Here is a 26,694-nt window from a genome sequence, read left to right as displayed (position 1 = left end):
AATACCTTCACACCATATCGCTGCTTAACGCAATGTCACAGATGACGTTTTCTGAAATGATGACGCAAAATAATCTTTAAAGTCTTCACTCCACATGTCTTTTTGCACCATTGCTGTACCCTACTTAGCTCAATCCAGACAGTTGTCATGCTGATGTGCTAGTGAGAACACACTGTGGTTGATCTCCGGAGCCAGCATCACAGCCGCTGTGTGTGCTGATGCGCTGGGGAGGCAAAATAAGCTACTCCCTGGAGCCAACATTAAACTTCAGCCATCAACACCAGGCAGAAGGATATCAACATCAACAGATGGAAAGAAAAGCAAATGGATGGAGATGCAGATGAATCACATTAGTTTACTGTAAAGCTACGTCTTGATTGGTGCTTATCTTGGCAAGAGCCGAATTCAAATCAGCATGTAGTTTTTAACATCTACTCTCATGTAATGGAAATTATGAAATCGTGGTGCCATTAAAGGCAAAATTGGCCCCAGGGTTTATATGCCTGGAAAACCTCACAAGTACAGGTTCAAAGTCTGGGGGCTGGTAGAAGTTTTAGGATTCCTCGATGACTTTGATATATACCAAGGTTCTGCAACAAAAAAATTCAAATCTGAGGTTGGCTGCATCTGGTTATTGGGTTAAGAGAGCACGGTTTGGGAGGAATAATATGTAGTTCGGTAATAGTTACCATTATTCAGCGTCTGGTTGAGTATTACATTCTGCATGCATTGTGAGCTACAGTAGAACTGTATCTTCACCACAAATCCAGCTCTCAAAATTTCATCATTATGCCCATAATCTATTATTATTCTGATATACAGTCTTATCTTTAGATAGTAGCACTTCATCACAAATGAAAGTATTCACGGTATCAATAATGTGTCTGAATGCAATCAAATTTATGAAACATTTTTAGATCACCTTGATCTCATTGCCAGAGTATATCTTAGTAAAAAGGGACATGGTTTGAAATGTCCCTTCTATTTCAGAATTATGAATATTTACAGTAATGTATACAATTGAATGGCTGCTTACTGTGGTGCAGTGTCCCACAATTATGTTCAATTTACATTGAAATGATCCTTTGGTGAATACTTCCTAGTGCTCTGATTCATCACAAATCAGATATTTTGTCTTACTATTCTGTCTACATTACATAAGGTATTTTTTGCTTTGAGCTTTTCTTCTGTTACTGTTTGCAGCTGCAGTGGGGTAACCATATAATCTCTGTTTTATCTCAGGGAAACAAAAGAAAATATAAAGGTTATATTTTCAATGTGAGATGAAATAACCTTTTTAAAGGTGTAACAAATACTTTTAATACCTTTGCTTTCATTCACAAACAATAGTGCACTGCAATCCAATACTAGTCCTAAAAGACTACTTGCAAGTTGATTACGGGGAGTGCAGGTAAAACTCAATTTTAATCTTCCTTTTGTTTTCTGCACTTCTTTTACATTGTGATTGCAGCCATTGCTAACTGATTCTGAGTAGTTTTTGTTTGCATGTTGCCTTTTTGAGTATCATATAAAAGTATGTGAAGTGTCTTTAAATGATGTAACATACTGTTTTATGTTATAAAACGTGGAACGTGCAACTTGGGAGTGCCTAAAAGACATTGAAATACAAACATAGTTGTTTGGTTTTGTAAAATAAGTAGGCATTCTTTATAAAATGACATTACTGGAATAAACACTGTTACATTATCTTACAATGCAAAGGAATGCTTTTCAGTACCATGAAAAAGTAGCTCAATATTTACCCATTGAGACCGAGACTTCGCTTACAAGGGGATTCTGACCTACACCGTTGATGTCATCTCACGATCCTCATTTCAAAACATATCATCACTCCCGCTCCCCTCATCCATGATCTACTGCTGCTATCTGTCAAGCTGAAATGTTCTGCTACAAACACTTTACCACACCAAAAAACACCATGTATAGGTAGATTGAAATAATCGGAAAAAATAAGTTCCAGATTTACACAGAAACTTCTATTTTATTTTGTGTGGTTTATTGCTTCTAGTTATTGAAAAGCAGGTCATATTCAGTACAGCTTTGTCATATTCAGTACAGCTTTGTCATACAAAGCCAAAACATAAGGAACAACATAGCATCTTGTATCATCTTATAAATAGTCTGGGGTTTAATTTGCTGTTGGAAAGGTTTACTTCCAGGTCACTTCCTCTCCAGGTTTCAGATCCCTAATAAGTTAAAAAGAAAAAAGAAATTACAACATATCACAGTCCTATAATCTTAGTTAATAAATAGGAATCTAACCTTTGATAGATATCGATCAATACAGAAATCCTCTTTTACTTAACAAAAACATATTATTAATTTCTTAGCAGACACCACACCACTATCCAGGGTAACTTACAATTGTTACAAAATATCACAGTACAAAAGTATCGCGTTATAAAATATCACTTTAGAAGTTATCACATTAAAAAAAAAGCACATTACACAATATCATAATACAGATAGGAGCAGTTATGAAAGCACAATAAGACAGCAAGAGCAAAATAAAGGATCAGTAAGAGCAAGCTAGACTAAGAGCTGTTATAACTTATAAGAAATATCTGCTTATATGTCTAAAGTCCAGTAAGAACATGTAGATGTACAAGCTGATGCAAGAACTGGTACAATTGGCTGCTACATAGTCCAGTATAGTCGAGAGTTGAGGTTTACAGATGCTGTCTGAACAGATGTGTCTTGAGGAGTCTTGCAAGTAGTCTTTTAGGACTGGTATTGGATTGCAATGGAGAGGCACATTATTGTTTGTGAATGAAAGCAAAGGTTTTAAAAGCATCTGCTACACCTTTAAAACGGTTATCTGCATCCAATGTATTTTTAAAAGAGATTTTTTGTTTGTGTAGTATGTTTTATTCCTTCTGCCTTTTAATATAGGCATTTCAGTAGTGGTAGTAGTAGTACATTTGAAAGTTAAACACATTAGTAATCTTAAGATTTTTGTTTATGATATTTCTGTATTTGCATACACTGTGTACTGTACACCAGTAGCTTTATAAACATCTGTTTTACAAAATCACATTCAGTGCAGATGATGTAACAATGTGCATTTAAAAGAGACATTTTACATATTGCATCATAATCCCATATCCGAAATACTAACCGTGAGTACAATAAGCTCTTGTTTCTGAAAGATGTGAGTTTCTCATCACTCTTCCTTTCCAAATATATTCCAATAACAAAGCCAAGCGGGACAAGAACGTTGACCCAGTGCTCCCGAAAAACACTGACGAGGTTCACCATCTTGTCTGGGGAGGAAAAAAAAAGTAAAAAGGTACATCTAATCATCCTTTTTCCTTTAGTCTATTGATGCACGCTAGATGGGTTTCCTATAAAATGTAATCAATGCAGACATGTTTTGTTTGGCTCCCTTTGATGTAGTTTACTGGCGACGTTAACCTTTTCGGCATGAAGACATTATTGAGAGACGCGAGGCAATGTACGTGCCTATTAATACAAACAGCAAGTGCAGTCATAGTCGTACACGCATGATGATGATGGGGATAGGTTACCATAGCATCAGCAGGTCTGGCCTGTGTAGCAAATCAAACTGAACAATATGAACAAAACTGAATAAGATCGAACGAACACAGCTGACGAAATGTTCTTATCAACATTACGAACCTTCGTAATAAACTGTATGGAAACATAAGATATTTATTTAATAATTCACCACTTTTAAACGGACACAGGAGATGAGTGGAAATAGAATACACACCAACTGTATCGGTATCTATAAGTGACTTAATACAAGGTAACGTGCACAACTGCCACACTAAGCATCGTTAAATATATTTATAATAGGTTGTACATTAACTATAACTACCGTATATATTATGGCAACTCTTACCTTCACGTCTCTCTATATCACACTCCCGAAAGAGGACAGTCAGGAGGGCATTGGGACGAATGATTATTTCGAACAAAACGGGGGTCATAATTGTCACTGAAATTGTTCAATGACTAATTATTATTGTTATAAATAGTTAACATATTTTTATGGTTATATATATATATAATTTTATTATGTTTTTTTTAAATTATATTCGTCTCTATCTTTGATTTGTTTTATAAAGTAATTATCGAAGAAGTCCTGAAATGGTACAGTCTGACGACCTTTCCCCCCGGTTATAGTCTGTAATGGCCGCTGTGAGGGAGAGGAGTATGTTGTTCGTTGCAGTATAGAAATGCACCTTTTGTAAACCTTTATGTTATCTATAAACACAATATGACTTAACAACAAAAAAAAAAAACTTAGGCTTATTATCTTTAATTTCTGTTTCTGGTACGTTTATGTATTTTCAGGCGCTTACACTGTTCCTTTTATTTTGAATGGAAGTGTTCGGCCTCTTACACATCACGTATTTATTTATTATACAGTGCCCTAATTGAGAAGTTTCTTTCTTATTTAGAAGTTTTTCATTAAGGCCAGACCACAGCAATGTTTTGTTTAAGTTAATATTTATTTTTCTCATTTTAAACGCCATCTGGTTACAACCGAGCTGCACTAAAGCAGTGGAAAAGTTTGTTGTGGTTGTTTTTCTGGTAAAACAAAACAAAATACTTACTTTAATGTAAGAAGTTATTCTTAAATAATAATGTATTCTACATTTTGAAAAGACAATTAACAGTGTTGGTACTAGCACGCGAGGTGCACTAGTTTAATCTACCCATAGAATTACAGCTAAGAGTTTCTGCGAAACATTTCCGTACAGCTTTGTATACAACTTCAGTGGTCAAAGGTGAAACAACGTATGCCAATAGCACAAAAACACTGTACAGGGATTCTTTATTGTGTTTTAAGGAGATTATTGATAATCATATTTAAATGGACTAAAGGTGAAGGAGAGACCAAAAAAAAAAAAAAAAAAAGAAATTTTTTATTTATTTATTTATTTATTTATTTATTTTTTTAGTAATGTCACACCGACCTTCTTCTTCCTCCTTTCACATTGTTTCATATCTTCTGCCCGACTTAACATAAACTAAAACTAAACATAACTCAAACAGTAATAAAATATGTGTTATCACAATGCGTCACCGTCTATCTGCAGATTATATATATATATATATATATATATATATATATATATATATAATATTATATATATATTATATATATATATATCAGATACAGAGTCTTACAATAAGATTCGAAATCAGTCATTACGTTCATTATGCAAGTAACACATTAATTAAATGGGAATACCTATATATATATATATATATATATATATATATATATATATATATATATATATATATATAGCCAAAAAACCCAAAACAGTATGAATTACAGTACATTACTGGATTTTGAAACACAATATTTTTCTACTCCATCTTTTAGTGTAATTGTGTCGCTGGCCAACGGCCAATCGCAAGATGACCTCTATTATCAAGTTGACTGCGATTTCAGGGGTGCAGGAGGAGTCGGCTCTCTGCTACCTGCTTCAGGTGGACGAGTTTCGCTTCTTACTGGACTGTGGATGGGATGAAAGTTTCTCTATGGATATCATAGATGCAATTAAAAGGTTTGTTTACCATAGAACAGATGTATTAATGATCACGATTGCAGTATGGAGGAGATTGGCTAAACACTGAAAACAATAGGTTTGTTTTTGATAAATAGGTTATGTTGCCACAGACAGGTTTGTCATGTGATAGTAACATCAGTTGAGCTGTTCTCGAGACGTGGCCATGTTCTGATGACAGAAGTTGTGTGTGATGCAAAGTATGGTGCTTATAGTTAATTGGATTTGCTTTCTTTCAGGCATGTTCACCAGGTGGATGCAGTGCTTCTCTCCCATCCCGATCCTCTGCACCTCGGAGCTCTTCCTTATGCAGTGGGGAAGCTGGGGCTAAACTGTAGTATTTATGCCACTATCCCAGTTTACAAAATGGGGCAGATGTTTATGTATGACCTTTATCAGGTAAACCTGTATATTTATTTGAAAGTCCCATTGTGTTTTATTTCTTGTGCATTTATATCATATTTGATTTACTTTATTTCATTTATTTTTTTTAAATAAGCGAACAGTATAAGTTCAAACAACTTTATTTGTGTTCTCCATTAGTCTCGTCACAACACTGAAGACTTCAACTTGTTTACTCTGGACGATGTGGACTCAGCCTTTGACAAGATACAGCAGTTAAAGTACTCTCAAATTGTCAACTTGAAAGGTACAGCTTAAAGACTCAAGTTTGTGATTATCAAGACTTATTTTTGACAGTTTCCATGGTATATCTGGAATGTGACAACTCTAAGTAACACTATAGAAGTCGAAGTTGCAGTGACTCTGATGTGAAATTAGTTCCTGTGATGTAGCTTAGTATTAGAAAAATGATCTCTTTCACTAATAATTTCAAAGAGGTCACATCTCTTTGTCAAAAAATGCAACCTTGTAAATGTTTTAATATTGATTCGTTACTAACTTTTATTCTAACTTTCATTGTAACTTACCTACAAAAGTAGATTAATTAATTTGATACTAAAATTGTTCATGGTTGCGTTTTTGGCTATTGCAGTGTGAGCTCTTTGAAATTATTGGTGTTTGAGATCTGCAGTACACGGTGTACTTTGTTTTCTCTGTGGATTTACTTAACATCAGTTCATGCACCCTGAGGTTTTGATTTGGCACAGAATGATTTAAGCTAAAGTCTTTTACCTTTTTTGTCCTCAGGTAAAGGACATGGCTTGTCAATAACTCCACTGCCAGCTGGTCACATGATAGGAGGAACCATCTGGAAGATTGTGAAGGATGGGGAGGAGGAAATTGTGTATGCTGTTGACTTTAACCATAAGAGGGAAATGTAAGTACAATGATTTTTCTACTTTTTAGTGATTGTTGATAAGTAGCTGAACACTCCACTGCTTACTGGAGATCTTCACAAGAGCGTAGTGTATTAAACTGTTACACTTACAATTTTGGTGAGTCCATGTAGAATGAGAAAAAAGAAAAAAATAATAATTCAAATACTGAGTGTGCAAATGTGTTTTTCCTCAGCCATTTGAATGGATGTTCTCTGGAAATGGTTAACAGGCCATCTCTGCTCATCACAGATTCCTTTAATGCCACATATGTCCAACCCAGAAGGAAACAGCGTGACGAACAATTACTAAGTATGTTTTTGTTTATCAGCTATGTGGTATCACAAGTCTGTGTTGTGTTGCTTTGACATGAGTTCGAGAGCTGTTCATCCTTTCTAGTTTCCTGACATAGATGCATGTACATAGATTAGATCAACCAAATTGTCTTTATAGGTTCGAGAGCCAGTGTCATCTAGATATGCCACTTTGGATTATGTTTCCTTTTGTTTTTGCAAGCAATGTTACAGAAGTGCACTTGATGGTGCTGGCAGAAAGACATTGGCTGATCTGGCCTACATTATATATGTCAATGTCAGGCAACTAAAACTGAAGAGCAGCTGCTGAACTCGTAGTCAAAGCACCTTCACACAAACTAATAAAACAAACAAAAAAAAAACACTAAACAGGAGTCATTGCAAAAAGAACCAGTCAAAATCATTGCAAACACCAAACTATATGTAATATCCCCTGCCAATTATCCATATTGCAGTTCACTAAAAGAGAAGGGGGTTAGACTAACAAGGATTATGTGATATGTGGTTTTCATTGTGGTGCTTTCTCGAAGGGTAATTTTCATTTTGTGTCGATTTTTCTAGCAAATGTGATGGAGACGTTGCGGGGGGATGGCAATGTGCTGATTGCCGCAGACACTGCAGGGAGAGTCCTTGAGTTAGCTCAGCTCTTGGATCAAATCTGGAGAACCAAGGATGCAGGACTGGGAGTCTACTCGCTTGCATTGCTCAATAATGTCAGCTACAATGTAGTGGAGTTTTCAAAATCGCAGGTTTGTATTTTTCTGTTTGAGAAAGCTGTCAAGCTTCCCTGCTTCATCCATAACTTTAATACGTAGTAATATGGAAAAGAAAATAATACAAATATTTGAGACTTTTACTGGTTTCTTTTAATATTACTACAGAGCTCCCTGTTGGCTTCTGCAATAGACTGTCTACTCTAAAATTACACATTTTGTAACCTGGGTATATTATTTTCCTGTAATATAGCTCCACTACAGTTTGCATGTTCAATGTACCAGTCGTACATATTTACACATTTCTACTTGTTGTCATTTAATCTGTAGTTTCCCACAATTATGTTTGTACTGGATGTAATTCTTTGATGTCCGTCTTTTAAGTTCATCCATGTAGTAGTTCTTTATTCAGTGCATCCTTTCTGATTTGTTTGCATTTCCCAAAGATAGTGATAGAGACACAGGCCTTGCCATCCACTTGAAATCTTGTTCCCCCACTTCAGATAGACGTGATTTAGGGATACTTGGTTATAAGGTGATGAACCTGCTGTACTTGCAGCAGTGAGTTAGAAATTGGATCACCCAGCTTTGTTTAGCTCAGGAAGAAAGCAGAAAGTTTAAAGGGGTGTTTTCTTATAATGTTCTCAATATTTTACAAACAGTACCTAAAGATAACTATCAAAATTAATAAAAAGTGTTTTAAAACTACAGACCCTGATTAGTACTAATCTTGGACTACCATACCTAACGTAGCATTAGTTACTCTAGCGTTAATTAGGCTCTGTGATACCGCTTTAAAGTAAAGCATTTCTCAATAAAGCAGTTCAGCAACTGTTATATCTTTTTTCATTATATTTTATTTTTAATTTTATTTTTTAACAAGATTTTGAGGGAGAAACCAAAACATCTCAAAAGCTGGCTTGTTTACAAGAGTGAACCCTTTCACCTCTAGGTGGAGTGGATGAGTGACAAGCTGATGAGATGTTTTGAGGACAAGCGAAACAACCCCTTCCAGTTCCGCCACCTCTCCCTTTGCCACAGCCTCTCTGACCTGGCCCGAGTACCCAGTCCCAAGGTAGTACTTGCCAGCCAGCCTGACCTGGAGTCGGGCTTCTCCAGGGAACTGTTTATCCAGTGGTGCCAGGATCAGAAGAACTCGATCATCCTCACGTACAGGACCTCCCCAGGCACCCTCGGCAGGTATCTGATAGACAACCCTGGGGAAAGGATCATTGACCTGGAGGTAAGGACCAGGAGCTCAATCAGTGTTACTGAAGAGTTCCATCACAAGGGATAGAATATTGCGAAAGCCTAAAAAGAGCTAATACATTAATATGATGAAATCTATGTTTGTCACATTTCACATTTTTCCATATATACTGAGAACCACTTACACAATTGTCATAAAACTTACTATTAACATTATTTAGCATTGAAAATATAAGATTCTGGGGATATATGGTGGTGTGTGTCTGTCCGTACTTCTATATGTCGCACTTACGTTTGTTCATAGTCTATCTGGAGAACTGCTTATCAAACTGTTAAACACTTAATTGACATTGCTGTACTGTTCTGTAAGTGCTGAACTAAGTCATGGTCATCATCTTTTTCATCATACTGATAGCTGTGATTTTGAATTTACACTGGCAACAGGGGTTGTTTATTACTGACATTTTTGCAGACCAGTATAATAATAACTATTGTATTTTAAAAAATGTGATGGCAAGTCCCAAGGGTTGCTGTTTGGGACCCATTTAGTGTGTCTGATAAATTAATTTTGCCTTTTCTTCCTTCTTTTTTTTATTGTAGTTAAGGAAAAGGATTAAGTTGGAAGGAAGGGAGTTTGAAGAATACATGGAAAAGGAAAAAATGAAAAAAGAAGCTGCCAAAAAGCTAGAACAAGCAAAAGAGTAAATAGCTTTTATTTTTATAATGCTCATGACTGAGTTATGTCCCTTGTATAAAGTACACTTCTTGAATTTGGTTAAAGCACCATATTATACTGTATAGAACACTATTATTCTAGTATAATAAGCACCTCCTGTATAACATGCAGTGTGTATATAAACAGCAAAGAGTATTCTTAAATGTGTGAAAGGTTTCACAGTATATTACAAAATGTATGGTTTATATTACACATTTGTCTATGGGGGCAAGGTGGTTGATAAGAGGCAACCAAACTTACAAACATAAAGTGTATTTGCAGTTAGTTCTGTGTTGCTTGCAGAGTGGATGTTGACTCCAGTGATGAGAGTGACATGGAGGAGGATGTGGAACAGCCGCTTCCTTGGAAGGCAAAGCACGACCTGATGATGAGGGGCGAAGGCGGCCGCAAGGGAGGCTTTTTCAAACAGGCTAAAAAGTCCTACCCCATGTTTCCCACCCACGAAGAAAGAATCAAATGGGATGAATATGGAGAAATTATTAGGTTTGTTGTTAGTTATGAGCTTATCAGTTTAAAAATAAACATCTTTCCTAGAGAGAGATTTATGTATTTGTGACACTTGGCCTTTTCACAATAGTTAGTTAATGATTGGTATTAATTAACTTTTTTTTTCAACTGTTGTAATGCAATAACATTTCAGTTAATATAAAATCATAATTTATCAGAGCTTTGTCTTCATCAGTAAAACCCTACTGTCTTTCTAAACCTAGATATCCACAAATCGATAGTGGAAACAATTTGTGTTGTGTCCAAGGGTCAGTTCTGTTTGTAGTAACGGCACTTCAGTTGCCTTAACTCAGCTACAGCTTTTGTCATCTGGTAGAGAAAGGGTTATGGTTAAGTTTTGAATAACACTTCTACATAAATTGTAATTCTATATTTGAAAGAAAATCAAAATTAAGCTTTCTTCACAGTCATTGTAGATTGCCATGTACTTTTTATTGCTTTCTAAAATTAGACAGTCATGCTAATTTCCCTTGAGATCAATCGTGGATTCCAGTCCTGCCTCTAGAGGTGCAGATGTACTGATGAAGTGTGCCTGTTTAACAGACGGCCTTGCATTTAATGTGATCACTGTATTTGTAATATATTCCCATGCTATTGATGTGCAGCACTATATAAATGCCTAGAATTTACAAAACGATTAAAGAACCTTCAGGTTATTTTATCAAGAAATGTAACTACTTGCAGAAGTTTTTTTTTTTATTTTTAATGCAGGGACTGTTTGCTCTATGCTAATAAAATAATGAACCTATATTGCGTTGATGATAATAGGGTGAAAAAGAGGTATACAGTAAAGCATTTTTCAAATTATTCTTATCCTATATGTACATTAAAAATTGTTTGTTTTTTTCAGGCCTGAAGATTTCCTGGTTCCTGAACTTCAGGCCACAGAAGAAGAAAAAAATAAGATGGAATCTGGACTGACAAATGGAGAGGAGCCTGTGGACCAAGACCTGTCTGATGTGCCCACAAAGTGCATCTCAACAACAGAATCCATAGAAATCAAGTGAGTATTAACCAGTATGTGTGTCGCTAGTAGTGGGAGAATGAATGACGGCTTAAATCTTGGCACATAATACTCGTATAAAGTAAAAGAGTTTTGAACTCATTACAAAGAGACAAGATGTTTCTGAAAAAGATATTGAAATACCATCTCAAAAAAGGATTCAGTCATGCAATTTAATTACATGTGATATCAGTCTTGGGAGTTACCATTGCAAAAAAAAATCTTTTTGGTGGGGGGTGAGGTGAGTAACAAATATCCCGTCTAGTCATTCTTCATTGGTAGTACTGTTGGTGCTGCCTAATCAGGATACTGATAATCAGGATTTCTGCTTAAATGAGAGGTCTCTGGGAGATGGGTCTTTCCAATGCTATTTATGTCGTTTAATTGGGACACCACTTCGTTTAATTGAGATACAATATTTTCAAATGATGAGTGGAGATCGCTGTTAAGAGCAAGACAGGTTCGCTTAGAGCAGTGCAGTGATTATGCTGTGACTTGCGTAAACCAGGTTGATCTCTGATGGAGCCGAGTCTCCTGTGGTTTCTCAGGCTGCTGTGGCAAACAAAGTTGGCGTGTCAACATCGCAGGCATTTTGCCCTGTGATAAGATGTGATTTAAGTGTTTTTCATTTCATTTAGAAATAAAAAACAGCGATTAATTTCATTACAGAATAAAAAAAAAAACAATGGACTTGTATTTTAAATTATTTATTTAATATTTATTCATAATGTGAAGCAATTTAATTCTGTTTCTTTTCATTTAGAAATAATTAAAAAAAAAATACTTCTCTCTTGCGCATGTTGCAAATGATGAATGTAAGTGTGACTAAGGTCCTCTCAAATGCTTTGTGTTTAATTGGGACAGCCGCTTATTTGGGATATTTTTACATCGTCCCGATAAAGCGGTGCCAATATTAATTGGATAACATTTGTGGTGTCACTGCAACTTTAGAACATGTTGCTAATGATCCCCTGGTGGATAGGAAATCATTAGCATTATTTAGCGTATGATATTGAGAAATTATCTGATACATGAGCATAATTAGATATTATGTAATTGCAAACCTCATAGAACTACATAAGAAATTGTTAACAGGGTCTGACCTCATTTTTGCAAATCCAATCAGTCCTCCTTTTGTTTTGTTTTGACTGACAGAAACCATTGCACACAGCTTCCTAAACAGAAATATTGAATACACAAAGTTATTAATGAAAATCTTATGGCTTGGCTTAGTAGGCATCATGGGAATTGATGCCCAAGTTCATAAATAATTACTATTATAAAGGACAGACGGTTGTATTAAATATGTCTGAAATGCAGATTAATTTCTGTATTTATCAGCAGTTCTATTTTCAAGGCTTTTTATCGCTCTCCTGCCTCTTCAGAGACTGTTTCACTCAGTGCGTTTACATAAGCGTAAGAATTCCAATATTTTTCGGAAAACTAAGTCCGATATCAAAAGTCATGTAAACACAGTTTTCAGAAAATGTATCAGAATATTCCGAAAGTCAGTTTTCAGAAAACAACACCCAGAAATTTCCAATTAAATTCCAAAAACTAACAAGATGTATATCATGTAAACACACTTTTCGGAAAACTTATTGAAATAGCATACTGCACGTGTGCACACTTTGACCCTTTTCTCCTGGACATGGTTTTAGAAAACAGAGAAAATAATAATAATCTGTAGTCTGCATGCATCCATTTGTCCAGTTAGGGATAAAGTTATACATTTGTTAAAGTCCGTATATATTTATTAATAGCCCATAGTGAAGCAGCAAATGTTTTCCAGTTTTAAAATGATGTGATAATTTAAAATAATGTCTGCAAAAGAAACTGGTAATATAGAACAGGATGAGCTGTTGGAAAGGCAGATTGCACATTGTGGGGAACCTGAACAGAGGTATAGTATAGTAATCTTTGAATTTAAGACTTGACACTTCGATAAAGCACTTGAGTTATTGGACTGGTCTCTGCTCTGTCGCAGAAATGTCCGATCTTCAAATTGTGCTTAGGTTACAACAGTACTTTGCATGCAAAAATATCCTGCGTTTTCCAAAAACCTCAGTCCGTGTATACAGTTGAATTCTATTTAGATTTTCTATCATTAATCATGTAAACACAGAAAAATGACGTTTTAAGAAAATCAGTTTTCCGATTCAGTTTTCCGAAAACATTAGTTTTTCGGAAAACGTTTTGTCTTGTAAACGTACTGACTGATAGACTCCTAATGTGGTAACAAAACAGTTCCATCCTGTACTCTGCAGGGAACTCATTCAAGAGGAAGTGTATTATTCTTCCAAGAGTCGTAAACTCAGTTCTATTAAAGTAAGCCTGCAGAAGCCTTTTGTATGGCAGTGGTCACATACAGTAAATACAAGTGCATGACTTGACAGCCCCATCTTTTATAACCATAGTCCATAGTGGAATTTTATGTTTGAACAACTTTTTAAAAAAAAAATTATTCTAAGAAAGATGCAAAAGATAATTAGTCATTAATTTCATGTAACCCATCAAATATTGTTGTTCTGTTTCATTCACAGAGCTAGAATAACGTACATAGACTATGAAGGACGCTCAGACGGAGACTCAATTAAAAAGATCATAAACCAGATGAAGCCCCGACAGTTGGTGATTGTGCACGGACCTCCAGAAGCCAGTCATGACCTCGCTGAGTCTTGCAAAGCTTTCAGTGGGAAGGACATTAAGATTTACACACCCAAACTGCAGGAAACTGTGGACGCAACGAGTGAAACCCATATCTACCAGGTAAGTCTGTGTTTTTTACTCTGATTTAATTATGAAAAGAAGGACTTCTAGGGCTGCAACAACTTGTAGACTAGGTGACAACTAGTTGGAACAGTTGTTGATTTGCAAAATCACAAGTTGACTAGTCTGCTTCATTTCTGTTAGCACAATATTAAGTGAATATCTGACTGAAAGAGGTGGATATATTAAGAATCCAGCTTTTCCTTATCAAACGATTCATGCTCATTGTATTATGGGGCCTTCTCAACAACAGTGGGACAAGGGGAAGAAACTTGTGTGCAGTATTTAACATATAGTTGCTTACTAGTCCACTATTGGCACCAACTACTCAACTGTCAAAATAGTTGTTCAGTCCTGACTGTTTCTGCAGAGATGGAATTTCTGACAGATATTTCTGCTGTTTTGGTTAAGTCTTAGAAATAATAGACATGTATGTTTTGAATACAATTAATTGTACTGTTTTTTGCACTGGAATATAAATTATGTTGACCAATTAAAAAGAAAAAAACACTAAAATACCATATTATTTAATTTCAGTGTAGACAGCAATGATGTTTTGTATGTACAAGCAGTGGTGGCATTTAGATCCATTGCAGTTTTGGATCAATTGAATAGCCTCCTGAATTCTTAATTTACAAATTGCCTTGTGACTGCTGGGAAGAGCATACCAAGTCGTGTATTGAGATGGGTTTTTGACTAGTTCTGATGCTTGTTTCTTTTTTCAGGTGAGGTTAAAGGACTCCTTGGTGAGCTCCCTTCAGTTCTGCAAAGCCAAGGATGCAGAGCTGGCCTGGATCGACGGCATGTTGGACATGAGAGTCGTCAAAGTGGACACAGGAGTGATTATTGAAGAAGGAGAAATCAGAGATGATGCAGAGGAGGGAGAGCTACCCATGGACATTCCCTCCTCCACCCTCACCACCAACTCCAGCACCATCGCTCAGCAGAAAGCCATTAAGAGCCTGTTCGGAGACGATGACAAGGACATTTCGGAGGAGAGTGACATCATTCCAACCTTGGAGCCCCTCCCCGCAAACGAGGTTAGAATCCAGTCCAACAATTTGTTAATGGCATTCCTTTGAACAAGTTATTAAAAGAGTTAGAATTTAGGGGTATCAGAAGGTGTCTGTTTGTCATAAAGTACACGTCACACTTGCTTGTATCTAGAGAACTGCTTATACGGTTGTGGTTAATCTCGAGCCGTACTCAAACACTGTTAATTAATCCAGCTCAAAGCGGCCACACTGAATTACCGTTTCATGTTTAGTTGGACTTAATGTGTACAAACACTATTCAAATAGTTTAGTTACAGTTCCTAGCAGCACAATGGACAGTGAAACTTAATACAGTCGTATCCCACCATGCACTGTATTTTATGTTTTGCAAATTTGGAGCTCATGCCCACTGAAGACATATCTCTTCTTAGCGTGAACATTATGGCTTTGCTTCTTAAAAACACAAGGTATATTTTTATCATAGAAGTGTGCATTGAACTCTGAAGTTCTTCTTGAATGATTTCATCACCCCAGGTATCAATGTGACTTGATTTCTGCATCTGACCACATTGCTCCACAATCCACCAAACCTCAAAAACTGTGTAGAGTGAAGCTGTATTGATATTTCAGGCGTCTGTTCTGAGTATTTGCAATATCCATGCACCAAACATATCAAAGAGCATTTTAGGATATTGGAGGCTACACAAAAAATGTAGTTTGGTATTACGGCATCCACACACGTGACAAACTGCAGTACCTGATGCAGTCTAATTTAGAACCAGACTCAAGACTACCTCCTGAGGTGATCTTCTCTTGTGTACATTTTAAACAGTGTGTAGTCTAGATGCTAACCATATTTAGCATTTATAGACAGCTTAAAAGCAACAAATACAGTTAAATGCAGTGCGGACAGGGCCTTAGCTAGGACACGGCCTTCCATCTGCCTGTTCATCTGCATGTTCTTAGGGAATGTATGTTACTAACCTATATGTTTTAATCCTTAACTGCGGCGATTCATTTAGAAATATCAGAATTTATTACACCTTTCATGTTGAGGGTACTAGTGAATGTCCTTATATGACAGTGTTTGCTGTATGATTATATATTGTGACAGTAATAAGCAGCTCAGATACTGATTTTGTTGTTTTTCTTTGATTGCTTGAGGATTGGCCAGCTGTTTCTATTTATATTTTTGTTTTGTTTTTTTTCCCTGTACAATGCACACTTGCAGTGAATGATTATTTGCATTGGCTATTTCAACACAACCGCAGCTTGTTTTGTGTCTCAGACAATATTCACTATATTTCTATTTGTAGTTTTTAGTGAAGATGTTATTGGGTCAATAAAATGCAGTATTAAAGTGTTTATATCTCCTAATGTTTTGATCTTTGGAATAGACCCAGATGTTGTGTAACATTTTAATTGTATTACTTCAACAGTGCTTTGCTTACAAAGGACATTATTCTACTGTTTTGATTTTCAGATTCCAGGCCATCAGGCAGTCTTCATTAATGAACCCAGACTCTCAGATTTCAAACAGGTTCTGTTACGAGAAGGGATCCAGGCAGAGTTTGTGGGAGGAGTCTTGGTTTGCAACAACATGGTTGCTGTCCGCAGGGTAAGAATTTAAAGAAGCGTTGCATTTTAATTGCAACACTTGTTTCACACAAGGATATATTTTTGTAACTGCTGTGTTTTTGTTTTATTTTTCACAGACTGAGGCTGGACGAATTGGATTAGAAGGCTGTCTGTGTGAAGATTACTACAAAATACGGGGACTTCTGTATGAACAGTATGCAGTAGTTTAAGAAAACTGATCTACACTGCAGAAAATGGACACCCAAATAGAGACTTTCTTAAGTACCCAGTTGAACAGCCTGAAGTTAAATTCTTCTGTTAAAGCTGTATTTTGTATTTTCTTTAAACACTGGGCACTTCTTAGAATCTGTATAAACAATAAACTTAAATAAGAGTATTCCAAGGTTTAGTTTTTTTATGTAGTCAAGATACAGACTGGGTTAAAAAAAAAATAGTAATAATTTAGGGCTGACATGTCATATTTGTTTGTATGCCTCAGAAGAAGGAAAAAAAAAACTGTTTTACAATGGCTGTCAAGATTGAGTATCAAGTTGTTCATTTAATATAATTTTTTTTACTTGATGTTTACTTGTTTTTCTCTTATTGCTTCTACACATTTCAGCTGGGATGTTACTGACTCAAAGGGATTGTCACTGTCCGACTGAATTGGGATTTGAACACAAACTCTGGTGGCTTCCAATCCTCAATTCTAACCATTAAGTTGAGATTCTTGTGTGCATAGATTCAACAGACCACAAGGTGGTGATATTTCTCTTTACATGGCAGAACAGCAGTAATACACTGTTCCCTGTTGTAATCAGTTGTACATACTTGCTGTCACTTAATGTTCATTAACATGCAGATTTGTTTCAATCTTTTTCATTTGGAGTTTCAACGAATGACAGTACAGTTGAAAGCCAACTTCCACATGTTGGATTAGGAAGTTAACATACAATTAAAACCCATATTCTACTGTCCGGTGCCCTTTGATCAATTTTGGAGTGTTGACTTTTGCATATAACAGCTGGAAATAATCTCTAGAGAACTCTAAATGTAGTAATGCAACCCAACATTTTGGAGTTAATTGGTGAATTTTTGTTTTCTACTTAAATGTTCTGAAGAATACCACACACTTGTGTAATGTGTTTCAAGTTTTGTTTTTACAAGTCAGGGTATCCTAATATACAGTACAGCTTTTATTCATTTCCTGTGATAGGGTAGCATTGCGGTCAAGGCTTGCTAGCCACAGGAACTGCAGACACAAAGGTAGAAGCAGTTCAGTGGGCTGCACACTTTTAATTAAACAACAAAACATAAAAAACTAAGTAATGCACCCAAGCAGAGCTAACACAGTGCAGGGACAGGGAGCACCACTGGCTGCTCCCAGTCCTTTCTCTAAAGCCCCCCTGCACGAAGTGGCTGGCTCCTCTTATTTACCATGTTGCCAAGGCTGATTGACACGTAATCAGCACCTTGCCATATTCTGCATATAGATTTGGCAGGGATAGGATTTTAACCCTGTCCCTACCAGATTTGACATTCAAAATAAACAAATGTATTTATAAAGAAAACAATATATACAGTCTTTCCAACGGTTTTCTCCAGCTTGATAATGCAGCAATATTACAAGGTTTTAAATACTATGCCTAAGGTTAGACTACTTTACTCATTCACCTATGTCCAATAGGATTCAAGGAGAGTCTTTGTATGAGTTTGTTTTAGTGCCCAAATGTCAAATATTGTTGTTTTTGTTTTTTGTTTTTGTTTTTTTGGGGGGGGGGGGGGGGGGGGGGGGGGGGGGGGGGGTGGGGGGGGGGGGGGGGGGGGGGGGGTCAAAATTGATCTTAATGATTATTCTTAATTTTAGTCAATTAAAATCTTAAGGCATTAAAAAGATATTTGATTGTTCCAGAAAACATAATTGAGGAACTGGAAAGTGATCCTCAGTGATTTATTTCTGTACATGTTATAGTAGGAGTTGGCATACTGAATACATAGGAAAATATATTTAAATCCTGAACATAAAGAAGCTAGTGTCCTGCATTAGTGTTACTTGATACATCTAAGTCAAATTACCCAAAAAACATTTGAATATGTAGTATGTTGAGCTTCTAAGGTGTTGTATTCTGTATGGTTTCTCCTTACAGAACACAACACCTGTAAGAGTACTGGGTCTTGCCCTCTGAAAATGCAAGTCTAGTTCAGTGTTCCTGAGTTCATGACTGGAATGACGAGTATGAGGTTAGCGAAGTATTAAACAAAGGTTGAGGAGCTGAACCTGATAAGCTAATTAACGGAAAGGATCAAGAAAGGACCCCATCTGCTACTAGATATCTGGCTTGGAGCAGAGTGCCAACAAGATCATATTGGAAAGTGATTCATTGTTACTAGCTATGTTTAAGCTTTGTAAGTCTGGCAGAAAGTACGAAATGTATGCAATGAATTGGCTTAAATGTTATTTCCATTACATGAGAGTAGATGTTAAAAACAAAACCATGCTGATTTGAACTCTGCTCTCGCCAAGATGAGCACCAACTAAGATGTAGCTTTACAGTAAACTAATGTGATCCATCTGCATCTCCATCCATTTATATTTCTTTCCATCTGTTGATGTAGATATTCTTCTGCCTTGTGTTGATGGCTGAAGTGTAATGCTGGCTCCAGGGATCATCTTATTTTGCCTCCTCAGTGCAACAGCACACACAACGGCTGCGATGCTGGCTCCGGGGATCAACCACAGTGCGGTCTCCCCAGCGCATCAGCATGACAACCGTCTGGATTGAGCTAAGTAGGGAACATCTCTAGGGTCTTCAAGTGGGCACCTGTCCTTCATCTGTCCTCTGTGTTTCGTCAACTAGCCCACAACACCTCAAGAGGGCTCAACAGTGATTCTGACGTCCCAGCATCACCCCCCTCCACCCCCCACTCAGCTCAGCCCAGCTTACTTACCTGTACATCAGTGTTGCTTTCTTTCCATTGTGCATGAGATCACCATCCAGAATCTTTCCGTCTCAGCAACAGCCAGTTGCTGCTCCATTCTGCTGCTTCAGATAAGTCTGGTGAATAAAACAACCTTGTGTTTCTTTCTAAGTAAGAAAAAGCCACTGTGGCAAAGTGCCCGCCCCTGTGTGTATTTTGTGTTGTATGTTGTGTGTTAATGTTGGCGTATAGTCATTAGTACACAGGATATAAACGGGTCTGTGTAACACAAGTGTTTCAAATGTATATTTGTATTTAGGCACAAGGATTGCACAGCACTTCACGTGCAAATAAAAAGTAATAATATGTGAGCATGGGGAATTGCGCTTTATTAATTCACGTGCAGTTGTACCGTGAATCCAATTGAATGATTGATTAGCAATCGGGTGTTGGTACAGCTGCATAAAAGCTGCATGTTTTCACTCACTCTGGGTTGTGTGTTTGTTGAGTGGAGAACGGGATTGGAGACGGAGGTAATAATAATAATAACAGTAATAATAAGTAAAATATCAGCTCACCGTGTTTGTTTATTTTTAGTCCGTTTTGTTTGTCAGTTTATTTTGGCTACCAGTGTCCTGTGTTTTTGTTTGTCTTACAACCATTTATTTTCTGACTGTCTGTTCATTTATTAAATGGTGAGTGAGACCATTCACCATTCACCAAACTCCACCTCTCTGTTGTTTATTTCCTGGTTCCTGTTTCTGGTTTGACGTCCCCCACTCCGGCCGTCTTTGTGACAGCCACAAACAGTGGTTGATATCAATAGAATGTGTGTTCTTACAGTACCAGGTTTACTTTGTTCTAGTGTTCTGCATTTATTTTTATTTTATTTTTTTTCCTGGAGCTTTACAGGATATACAGTACTGTTTTAGTTAGATGGAGCCACTTTCTCTTCAAATACTCCAAACACATGAATACTTACAGCGTTGGGTATTTTTAAGTACAGTATTTTCTATAGCATGCAGTATTTCTCTCCAGTTGGAAACAAAAGTATTTACATCCTACACTTATACCATCATTCAAGGTAACAGATTAAGGACAAGCATTTAGTAAACTTGAACCACTTTTTGAAGTAACAAAAAGCAAAATACATTTCAGTAATTTAACAAATAACCTTTATATTTAAAAAAAAAAAAAACATATTTCATTTAAAGCATGTGTTCATGACAAAAGTATTGGCACCCCTGCTTTAGTGTTTTGTGTGGCATCCTTTTGCTTTTATTACAACTTTCAGATGTTTATGGTAATAAGACAGTATGCTAATCTTGTTGGGGAAATCTGGATCTATTCTGTCTTGCTTATTTCCTTGAGCTCAGACATATTGGATGCACAATGCTTGGCTGCAGCTTTTTTCAGATCAGTCCAAAGCATTTCTATTGGACTGAGATCTGGTGATTGTGAAGGGCATACCAGAATGTTTATCTTCCTTTCCCTCAAGAATTCCAGAGTTGACTTATCCACATGCTTTGGGTCGTTGTCATATTGGAAGATACACTGTCTGTCAATCAACCTATGAGCAGATGGTATCATTGTACTTTGTAGAATATTTTGATACATGGCTGTATTCATTCGATCTTCAATCACATGAATATCTCCAATCCCTGAACTGCCAAAACACCCCCATATCATGAATGAAGACGGTTCTCTTACTTGCTGTACCAGTAATTACGTTCACTAAAATGCTTGTATTTTACATGTTTTCTTCAATGATCTTATATTCAGTGTACAGTGTCAATACTTTTGTCTGCGACTGTATATATCAGTGTACATTGGTGTTTCAATTGCCTACTGCACTATAAATTGCAATTGACTTTAGACAAATGGGATTTTAGTTAGCAAGATAATACAACATTATTAATAGGCAATGGAACTAAAAAACAGGAGAGCTGTCTTAAACTCTTACAGTAATCAAATCCAGAAGCATACAAGGACGCCGTTTCTAAGTGTGGGGTTTGTGACTTGTTATAGTTTAACTAAAATCAGAATGTCACCCACATTTACATTTTAGTTTCTAAATGTCATTTTTTAAATTTATCTTTAATAACATCTGTAAGACTGTGGCTGGTCATCTCCAGTAACAAGAATCGAGGCTGTAATGAAGTGATAGGGAAGATGATAACATAACTATACAGCTCCATTAAGGCAGCTAGGAGTTTGTCAGCCATGGCAAATGCCCACTCTTGTTTAAAGACCACAGTTTCAACAATGCTCTTGTCATTTCTATAAAGTAAGTTTAGAATAATCAGTTTTACAACCACAATAAATAATAAAACCAGCCATGCACATACAGAGGGGCCTTATAATCACATAATAAGCATGCAGTTTTCATCTCTACTGTGAAGTGTGACAGACAGACACCATCGGTGTATAAGGGTCCCCATTTTTTGATTGGGGACCCTAAAAGTAAACAGGTTATTCAACCTCAAGGGATATACTTACAGACAATCCTTATTTACAAGTGTACACTACTGTAGGATATCTAAGTCAGGTTATATAATCAGGGCAAACCTATGTTGTTTAAATAAGACAAACAACAACAAAAAAAGGAACCGGAGCCAAATTTAGAGATTAGTGGTCAGAAGTCTCATTTGATAACTTCAGCAGTGACAGTCCTTGTGCCAAAAAGCTTTTAAAAATCATTAGCCATTCCTGGAAACCTAGTTTACAGAAAATTGCTGCAATAAAATTATCCTACATAATGGTTTAAAAAGAAAAGACGTGCATGTTAGTCAGATGATTAAGAACAGCTTAATGATATTTTGGCAAATCAGTGCTGGTCTTTGAAAATAAGAGATGGTTGTCAACTGTTTTATCAATAAGAAGCAACACGATTACGTTATGACAATTGTAAGCTATATGTTGATCATCTCTAGTCAGTTGCAAATAACATTGGCTTTATGACCTGTTAACAATCCAGGATAATTTTAGAGGCCTTCCAATTAATTTACTGTTACATGAGGCTACAATTTAAGCAAATAAGTAACAAATTAATCTGACTCCCAACATAATGCCTTTCCTTGTTAATGTAATGAATTTACCTGGGAGTTAGCATCAATTTGAAACACACCAGAAAATGGGATTAGGGGTGCATCAAAAACCAATCAAAGTTGGAATGGGCAAAATCCAAAAGTAGTGTTTCTCTATATTTCTAATAGATTTACTCATTGACACTAACCAGGAACACATTTTGCTCATGCAAACAAAACATGCTGGGGAGCAGGTTTTTTGAAAATGTGTTTTAAGATTAATTTTGATGCTGGCTCCAGACCATTTCCCTCTATGAAGTAGGCACTGAAATGTGAGATGACTGCAGAAAGTATTGCTGGTGAAGATTTCCTGAGCTGCACTCTGATCACGAAGAAGCAGATGCATGGATAATCCTTGCTTTGTATAATGCAGAACAGCTAGCGGAGAATGACTAGTCTTGATTGCCCTTTTGTGTACTTAAAAATGTATTTATGGCAAGAGGAATGCATGGCATGCTACCAAGAAGCCCTTAGTAATTATTATGTGGTTGCCAACTTTGAGGATCTACTGTAGCAAGGTTTAAAATGAGCTCTTAATCTTAGTGATCTCAAAAGTTTTCCACTGGTATAAAATGCTTTACGCCAGCATCCTGCACCAGGGAGAAATGGCAGCATGAGGCGGATATACACACATTACCAATCCCTAAATATATTCACATATGTTGCTAAGATACACTAAATTGCCTTTTTCATTGGTCTAGCGTCAATGGTTATTTTTAATTATTCATGCTTTTTATACATTTTAGATCAAATGTGCTCCTGTAATATTTGTTCCAAAATCTAAAAAATTATCCATTGGTTCCTGATATCTGCATTGCAGTCATTTCATTTTGTATTTGTTTTTTTGCAGTAGCATAGGTGGGGATGGAAAGCACATTGCATGCTTCTATTAAAAATGAAGTTCTATTTAGATTAGTGTTAACCACACTTTAAATTTAAAAAGTAACTATTACTGTAATTACTGAAATAGGAGCTGCTCTTCAGTTTTAGTTGCCTGGCTTACACTATGTAATCAGCTAGATCAGCCAAAGTGTATTTCTAATAGTAAGCACCAGCACCTTCAGCCAAACAAAAATGCACTTTATCCAAAGTAGCTGATTGCCAGATGGCACAGGTCTTACTTTATAAAATAAATTTGTCTGATAAAGCCTATTTTATGTATATTTATGGAAAGACACTACAGCAACTCCGGAACAATCATAAATGGGGCAGTAAAAACAAACAAAAAAAAGAAATAATAATAAATATAATAATAATAATAATAATAATAATAATAATAATAATAATAATTTGAAGTTGCAAAACTGTTTGATAGTAAAAAAACAAACAAAAAAACAACATTTTTTTTAAGCTTTGAATTCAAAACTGTGCTGCTGTATCTGTAATATTGATCATGACATTGCTTTACAAAACCACCCCGGCCTTTCCCCTCGATCTGTAACCCACAGAATCATACGATATAACTGTCACAACTACTGAATTATTCAGTTCTTTACGGATTCTCATAAAATGATTTTAGCAGATGATTGGTTACCATGGGCTAACATCAATTAAATCATGTAGTTCAGGACACTAAAGGGCATTTATGGTTAAGTGCCTTTTTTAATCAGCATGCACATTTCCAAAATCCTGATGGTTGGAAACAGAATGCATTTATCTATTCATTTTTGTGGACTTCAGTGACCTCGGCCTCCTGAATCCAATGTATACTCTCCTCTACAGAGAGCACCCTGGAAGAGGCATTGACTTATAAAAAGCTTGCACTGCTTTTGTTACTTCATTTTCATAATTGACTGAGAAGTTTTAAAGCAGGATAGAAATGTCCATCAACTAATCCTCTTCTTCTTTTTTCATGATGGAAGCTGCAACATAGCATTCTGTGTAAATGTAGCATACAAGCAAGGAGTTAAGCCTCACAATTGTAACAATTGTAACAGTTTTTTGTAACAGATTTATTTCTAAACACGCTGTTCAGTTGCACACCATTCTAGTTAGACTAGGTTAAAGAATGTATCTTTAAAATTGATACGTCCAGTCTGAAAAGCCTGCTTTTGCATGTTTAACATGCCATTCTCAATCAAAGTGTTTTGGTGTAAAAAATCACAAAAAACATAGTAATAAAGCATAGTGCAAGCATGGTAAAAACACAGGTGATTATTTTGAAGCATGGCAACACTCAGTGCTGGGGAATGCATTACTGTAGACTAATTACATGTTTTCATTAACTTTTTCAGACCGGTAACAAAATGTGGTAACGCATTACATTTTATGTAAAATAATAGTTACTTTGAATTTTAAAAAGACTTGGCTAATGTATAACACGGAAACCAGAAAGTGGTTCAGCAGTGCATGCCAAACCTTACATGAACACACTTTTCATATTATCTAGCTAGAAAATGGCATCATAGGAGGGAATTCATGGATTTGATAACTGGATACTCAACTAATATTTCTAGCTGCAGCCTGAACAAACCAGAAAAAAGTCTCTCTGTAAAATGTAAACTGTGTGTGAGAAGTAACAATTTGTAACTGTGACAGCAACTAGTTACATTTCTTTCAAAGTAATAAGTTACTGTAACCAGTTACAATTGAGTTTTTTGTAACTAACAGATTACAGGAGCATTTTAAGCAAAAAGTATTATTTAACTAAAAAAAACATTATGTTGAAGGCCATGTTGCATTTGATGAATACCTAAGTGGTAAAATAGACTAATACACATTACAAGTTACAGTTGCAGTGTGTGTGGCTTTGAGGACGGTAACTCCTCCCTCTCTGGTTTTTTACCCACGTCTCCATTGGCTCCCTCAGCAGCACCACCGGTGGCTACTGATCTTCACTTGGTTCTGCCTGTGCCTCTGTGCCTATCCTGCCTTGACACAGCAGGACCAGTGACACCCACCTCTGATACTATATGTAACAGGGGTTGTTAACTGTGTGGGTCGTCACTGAATAATAACAAGTCAGACACAGAGATTGGCAGTTGACACGCTGCACATGCATGCACATTTAATAAACACACGGGTGCTGCCACTAGGATACCAGCAATGGTAGCCCTAGTGTCAGATTTAATAAAGAAATCTAAACAAAACAAAGCTAAAAATAAAGTTTTGCCACACAAGGCGAGCGCCAGCCTCATTAAAAGTGACGTTTCACTCCAGGAACCCACTATACTACGTCACCCTCTCTATTCTGGTTGGGATCGACATCCCTTAAACTAACCTACTGCTGTTGCTCCCGAAGTCCTGGCCTCCCAGTGACTCCAAGTCTTTTCGACAGACCTGGTTGGGCAACGCTTTCACAGGCATCATCTTGCAGTTTAAGGGTTCCATACTTGTTATCGCCTTGATCAGTGGCGTAGACGCTTCTTGAGCTGTGTGCCGGCCCCCCAGCCAATCTGGACCACCTGATCAGCTCAGCAGGGCAGTATTTTTTAATTTCACCTCCTCTTTCAATTTTGCATTTTTAAGAAGATCCTAAATGCTAATGATCCATTGACAGATTTCATTAGTGTTTCTTTGAAGCTGTGTGGGTGTTTATTCTCTCCCTGATATTTACAGGCAAATATCATTACTGTTTTTTTTTTTTTTAATTCAAGAACAGACTACAAGCTTAGAGGCAAGGCAAGCGTTTATTACCCCCCCCATGAGGGATGCATATACCCAACGACAGGAATATAGCAATGACACATTTACCTATCTTCTTGGGATTATTTTAAGATATTGGCATCCAATTATGTTGGGAATGACCATTCTATAGCACAGTTTCTGGTAAACCAATTGCTTCCTTAACTATTTCAACACTGCAAACCTGTTAATATCATTACCTTTTCAGTGGGAGTGCTGTTCATTTCCACTTTTTTCACGTTTTCTTTTTTATACTTATATAAAAAATGACTTACTGGACCAACACACCTGCCTGAATACAGAATGTATCCATGTAATTAGTGTCAAATTACTGCAAAGGGATGGGCAAACTGAGAATATCCGCATTATATATTTAGGCTTGCTCCTTATCAATGTT

General features: G+C 36.5%; 2 protein-coding genes across 4 annotated transcripts; one reads left to right on the top strand and one right to left on the bottom strand.

Annotated features, from left to right (window-relative positions):
* Positions 1-1,995: 1,995 nt before the first annotated feature.
* On the bottom strand, positions 1,996-3,991 carry LOC121330183 (NADH dehydrogenase [ubiquinone] 1 beta subcomplex subunit 1-like). The gene is made up of 3 exons (XM_041276515.1): positions 3,887-3,991; positions 3,140-3,284; positions 1,996-2,207 (listed from the first exon to the last, which is right to left on the bottom strand). Exons 1-3 carry the CDS (start codon positions 3,972-3,974, stop codon positions 2,171-2,173), a joined length of 270 nt encoding a protein of 89 aa, XP_041132449.1. The 5' UTR covers positions 3,975-3,991; the 3' UTR covers positions 1,996-2,170.
* On the top strand, positions 3,227-17,250 carry LOC121330182 (cleavage and polyadenylation specificity factor subunit 2-like). 3 transcript variants are annotated; one of them, XM_041276514.1, is made up of 15 exons: positions 3,227-3,310; positions 5,384-5,567; positions 5,807-5,966; positions 6,111-6,216; positions 6,717-6,846; positions 7,041-7,156; positions 7,720-7,907; positions 8,824-9,114; positions 9,681-9,781; positions 10,099-10,299; positions 11,174-11,326; positions 13,870-14,095; positions 14,821-15,135; positions 16,574-16,708; positions 16,806-17,250. In XM_041276514.1, exons 2-15 carry the CDS (start codon positions 5,419-5,421, stop codon positions 16,896-16,898), a joined length of 2,364 nt encoding a protein of 787 aa, XP_041132448.1. In that variant the 5' UTR covers positions 3,227-3,310; positions 5,384-5,418; the 3' UTR covers positions 16,899-17,250. The 3 variants fall into 3 exon arrangements, with proteins under 3 accessions (XP_041132448.1, XP_041132446.1, XP_041132447.1); XM_041276512.1 differs by lacking the exon at positions 3,227-3,310 and adding an exon at positions 4,169-4,321; XM_041276513.1 differs by lacking the exon at positions 3,227-3,310 and adding an exon at positions 4,169-4,778.
* Positions 17,251-26,694: the final 9,444 nt, after the last annotated feature.

The sequence above is a fragment of the Polyodon spathula genome, chromosome 17 (genome assembly GCF_017654505.1).
Source record: "Polyodon spathula isolate WHYD16114869_AA chromosome 17, ASM1765450v1, whole genome shotgun sequence".
In the NCBI taxonomy this organism is placed as follows: Eukaryota; Metazoa; Chordata; class Actinopteri; order Acipenseriformes; family Polyodontidae; genus Polyodon; species Polyodon spathula.
The sequence above is the reverse complement of the archived record's forward strand: the minus strand, read 5'-3'. Positions and strand labels throughout refer to the sequence as shown.